The 5,214-nt window shown below is 38.6% G+C and overlaps 1 protein-coding gene across 1 annotated transcript; it reads right to left on the bottom strand.

Annotated features, from left to right (window-relative positions):
• Nucleotides 1–438: 438 nt before the first annotated feature.
• Nucleotides 439–4,351, bottom strand: LOC140828867 (amine oxidase [copper-containing] gamma 2-like). Its single transcript, XM_073191734.1, has 5 exons — nt 3,655–4,351; nt 2,147–2,823; nt 1,921–2,034; nt 1,063–1,610; nt 439–917 (listed from the first exon to the last, which is right to left on the bottom strand). The coding sequence occupies exons 1-5, from the start codon at nt 4,271–4,273 to the stop codon at nt 707–709; spliced, it is 2,169 nt and encodes a 722-aa protein (XP_073047835.1). The 5' UTR covers nt 4,274–4,351; the 3' UTR covers nt 439–706.
• Nucleotides 4,352–5,214: the final 863 nt, after the last annotated feature.

Here is a 5,214-nt window from a genome sequence, read left to right as displayed (position 1 = left end):
TTTCAAAGATTTCTTTGTTTGCTTTGGAGGACACTTTTATCATGTCAACAAATATATATTTTAAAAAAATTTACAGACTGATAAATGTTTCCTAAAAAATTATGAAACAATTTTGGCATTTCTCTCGATCTTTCTTTTTTAAACATCTAAATTTGTCGTCCTTTTAAGCTTGGCGTGTTATATGAGCTGATGCAAAGGCTTGGAAGCATATCATTTTTATTTGTTTTTAAAGGTTTACCCATGTTGGGTGTGAGTTCTAGACCTTTTCATGTAGTCGGATTATAGATAGAAGGATGTGTATGGTTCGAGAGAGAGGACTACAAACATCGACACATAGATCATATCTCCATGATATAGAATCGATCTTGTATATTTACCCGGTGATTCACCTTTCATGCACAAAAGTTGGAAAATCATTCCTAAATTTCATTTGTCACGTGCGTGTAGAAGGACATGTATGTGAAATTAGCATACTAGCTAGTTAATGGAAAGTTAACTAGCAGAAGCATAGAATAGAACCATTTTACAATTTCACTGATACGACGTAAATAATTTGAACGAAACCCAAACCAGAATCTTATAAATCCTTTGTCGTTAACAAAGAATACCAAATCCGTTCATAGCTAGACGTACGGGCTCCCATAATTTTCTTCCCACTGTACAGTGCGCGAATTGGACCGTCAAGCCCAAATGGAAGAAGATGTTTTCAAGCTGAAGCCGCGGCCTTGCAAACTGGTAGGTCTTTCTCAACATAAGGGGCAATTTTCAGAACAGGATTTCTCTCGAAGAAATTAACTGGCTTCAAGTCGAACCCTGACGACACTGTGGGCATAATTGGAAAATCTTCTTGGCATGGAACATGATGAAATCCCAACGTATACCACATAACTATGTCCGTGTTTTCTATCGGTCGATCCCTGCATCAAACAAATTACGCTAGTTAGCATACTCCATGTTCATCACACGAAAGATCTGTAAAAAAAAAAGTGCATGCTCAAACCCAAGATTTGTATATATTAATTTGTGGAATCTTTTAATACTTGTCAAGAAAAGTGATTATACCTGTCAGACCATACTTGAAGAGTGTCGTCACCGTGACTCTGGTATGCAAACAACCCTCCTGACCATTGCTCCGACTTGTTATACCGAGTAACCCAAATTTGGTTGTTAGTGAAAGAACTTCTCTTTTGTGGGGTATCCTCAGGATCGAGCAAACTAGCAGCGGTGCCGCCAGAAGGGACGAGCTTGTATCCAACGGAATTCCCCACCTTCGTTTGCTTATTCGGGTTGACCACATGGAATTCTGATGGATCATACATCTTCAACTTTATCTGAGCATCCTTCTCTGTCTTTGCAACGGTTTTGTTAATTTTCATGTAACTCCTTCGGGGAAGGTTGTTTTTCGTGTATTCCCTCTGGAGATGAACATTTACGAAGGAGTTATCCGTGCCATCGATGTCCATATCCAGATAGAAGTTGATGAAATGATCGTGCACAACTCCGATTATGTTATCTGATAACAGGGTTCCGTACATGTCTTCTGAGTCGTTCACTTGGTTCGTATTGACATACGAGGTTCCTTTAACGATCACCATGCCAGTAAGTGAAACCTGCAGAATAACAATGAACACACTTGTGTAAACAGTAATATGATATCAAATACAGAAAAATATTTGTTATATCAAATCCATCATCTTAAACGGTCCTGATTTTATCGCATTTACTCGAGGACTGTGAATGGCGGCCTAAGGGTGTTCCACAAACATTGAGACAACTCTCTTGAAATTAATTGGCAGGAGTGCACCAATTGTATATTGAAAATATTTTTCAAGTGACAATTATGAAAACAAAGCCAGAAAATAAGCAAAGTCCGTATACAATTTATGATCCAAACCATAGAAAAGTATGAATGATACAGACCTTGGCATGAATCAGTCCATCAGCATGGAACTCCCAGTCCACAATATAATCATAGTTCGCAAGGGTTGCAACAAATCGTGCAACTAGTGAAACCTTTGGCCTCGCCTCTCGAAGCTATCCGGCAAAACAAAATTACATAACACGTAACAAGTTAATGAACATTTGCACAAGATATATAATCAATGCAGCACTTGTGAAATTTCCTAATTTAAAAAATATTCGGTACCTCTTGTCCTATAACAGCTGCGCTCTCAGAGTGTCTCCAAGCAGCATCCCCTGCATACCTCTCAAATATACATATCATATTAGGCCTAACATAAGGTTTGCCATCTGCTGCAGCAAATACAGCATCCATATATTTGGCGTTTCGTGGGCAATCATTAAGCGGGTCGAGAGCCAACGACTGGAGCCCGAATCCATATTCACCAGCATCCATGTAAGTCTTGAAGTACCATGCCTCCTCAGGGTCCATATACGGCACAAACAACTCTGATGTAAACCCTTTGTACATCACATTTCGAACCACGCCGCTATCCGGATCCCGGATCTTGGCCCCGGAAATCATGACCCCGGCTCTCGGGTCGGCCTTCAAATGAAATTCCCAATTTGCCCACTTGACCAGATGATTGCCTTCGATGACAAAGTTTGGGCCATTGGGTTGCTCCATTGAAATGGGGTTTGGGAGTTTGATGGTCGCGGAATTACCGGCCGAAAAACGGTAATCTGAGCCAGTACCTTTGGGGATGGGGATATGCTTCCCTCTGTCCACAATTTCAACTATTTCTTTTGTGTCCAAATCAGTAATCACAATGACTCCTTCAATAGGTCTCATGTAGAAGTTTATTGTGTCCTTAATGGTGAAACATTCTAATTTCACTAATCTTCTTCCATCCTCGGCCTTGCCTGAAAATTATATACACACGATGTGAGAATCAACAGTTTCGCGAGAAAAAGTGTTAAATTTCAACCACATTTGTCAGACCAATCGAAACTTTTCAAGAATCTGTCTCCCTTGATTTCAGGGATGGCACAAGGTGACTCCTTGGTCAGTGACTCTTCAGACATATAAAATTCATGTACGTGTTATACAATTTTTATATAACTTCATATTTCGTATATTTATAGACATGTTTGTAAAAATCTCAATATCAGATCCATATTAAAATATGAGTCTGCGTGAGAAATAAATTTAGACAGTTGAAAAAAATAATAAATATAATAAATTGACAATGTCAGATTGACTTTTCTTTAATTTCAAACTTCACGGCATTCACATCCTTATCATGGCTGCATATACTTGCCACTTCCGAGTACAACATTCTCTACGTCGTACAATATTCGAATTTCCATCGTCAAGAAAGCACCGTATCATTTAAAATTATGAAGATATGTCATTTATTTTACAGTACTAAACACCGTATCATTTCAAATTATGAAGAATGTCATTTATTTGAAAGTGTAAATACATTATATTTTCATAATATCACCTTCTCCGCAAGTTCCATTATAAATAAAATATTATTATTAATATTATGATATTTTCGATTGTTTCCTTGTTAATCGGTTTTGCATGTTAATGTTGAATTTATTTCAACAAGAAATGGAATCTAGCAAGCTCCCAAAGTAAATCTAGCTCATTGTCACTAAAAATTAGATATCGATCGGGTTAATTTTTAAAAAAAAAAAAAAGAATAAGGAGGAGGAGGAATATATGCTATTTATAGAAAAACATACCAAACCATCCGGGGGAAAAAGGCAAGCAAGCAACATCGTTGGGATCCACTCCTCGTTCTACTATCGTGCGATTGAAAAGAGCACTGGCAAGCGGAGCCCGGATTGTGGCCTCCATATCCTCCAGCGTCACAAGAGGGTAGCCTGAGATGCGGCTAGTGTCCTGCTCCACTACCTCCCCGCTCTCAATATCCACCGTCAAGATGTAACTCTTCCCGGCGGCGCGTGCAATGACGGACGCTTTCCTCGGAGGCAGCTCGTCGCCCTTCCGCCACTTCAGAACCACCTCCTTGTCGGGTTCTTCCAGAACCAGGGAATGAACCGCATACGCTGAATTATCAAAGAATGCTTCGATAACTTTCTGCACATTGTTCATCTCCTGGATGGTGATCGGGTCAAGGGGGTGCTGAGGCACGTCAGCCGTGTGGTCATGGCGGAGGACGGCATCGGTCGGGTGGCGGAGAATACGGTTCTTGGAGGTGCACCAGGCGGAGTTGGCGGCGCACTGGAGTAACTCAGCCCTATATGAGAGTGGGTTCGGGAAATTGAAAACAACAAAGACCGTGACAACCACTACGCCGAAGATGGATAAGAGGCAGCGATGGAAATTCTTGCCTTCCATCTTCGTTTAGATTATTCTGTGCCGTGTGCAGTTTTTGCAATCTTTTCGTCTGATATATAGAAATATTTACTCCGTCTAATGGGGTACCAAGTAGCTTAAACATGTTGCCTGGTTTAAATATATTCATTTACCAATTCCAATTCCTCTTCAGTCAATGGTATTCATAAAGAGAAGGGTAGGTGTGAGCTTTCAGTATATAATTTTTAAATAATTTCAAAATACATTAAATGAATTGCCTATATTGCCCTTTACTCCTCCGACATTATGGTAATTTTATAGGATCGGCAAGCTCATTTCAAACCTAATTAATCCATACCTTAATCTGTCAAAACATTATTAATACGGTCACAATGAAGAGGATGCATGCATTCAATAATTGGAGCGAGTGAAGAAATATTCATAAACATAAAAAATTATTAAACAAATCTACTCTGATGAAACTACTAGGATATATAAGATGGATCATCTGGCGTCAACAATGATACAGTAGTATATAAATTAGGTAAAAATTTGTGTGAGACGGTCTCACGGGTTGTATTTTGTGAGACAGATTTCTATTTGTGTCATACATGAAAAAATATTACTTTTTATGCTAAGAGTATTACTTTTTATTGTGAATATGGGTAGGGTTGACCCGTCTAACAGATTAAGATCCGTGACACGGTCTCACATAAGACTCACTATATAAATTAACACCAATAATTTGAAAGTGCTGATCATATTTGGATTTGACACTTCTCCTAATTTTAGATTCAATGGTCTATTATAATCATTAATTGATTTCATTCATTGTTTACACAAAACTATAATATAAAGTAACATGATGCATGATAATGTTATAACTACAATATCGTTAATTTATACAACAATCTTTACATGCGACTTCCTCGAGGATTATAACATCCCAGGCTGTCAATTGGAATTGGAGTGGCAAATTACGA

The sequence above is a fragment of the Primulina eburnea genome, chromosome 4, assembly GCF_022965805.1.
Source record: "Primulina eburnea isolate SZY01 chromosome 4, ASM2296580v1, whole genome shotgun sequence".
Lineage (NCBI taxonomy): Eukaryota > Viridiplantae > Streptophyta > Magnoliopsida > Lamiales > Gesneriaceae > Primulina > Primulina eburnea.
This window is presented reverse-complemented; position numbering and strand designations above follow the sequence as displayed.

Excerpts from the sequence above, each read along its gene's own strand:
- LOC140828867 (XM_073191734.1), bottom strand. The coding sequence starts at position 4,273 with ATGGAAGGCAAGAATTTCCATCGCTGCCTCTTATCCATCTTCGGCGTA. Across the intron at positions 2,035-2,146 it reads CAGCTGTTATAGGACAAGAG|CTTCGAGAGGCGAGGCCAAA; the intron begins GTACCGAATATT and ends TTTGCCGGATAG. Across the intron at positions 918-1,062 it reads CTTCAAGTATGGTCTGACAG|GGATCGACCGATAGAAAACA; the intron begins GTATAATCACTT and ends TGTTTGATGCAG.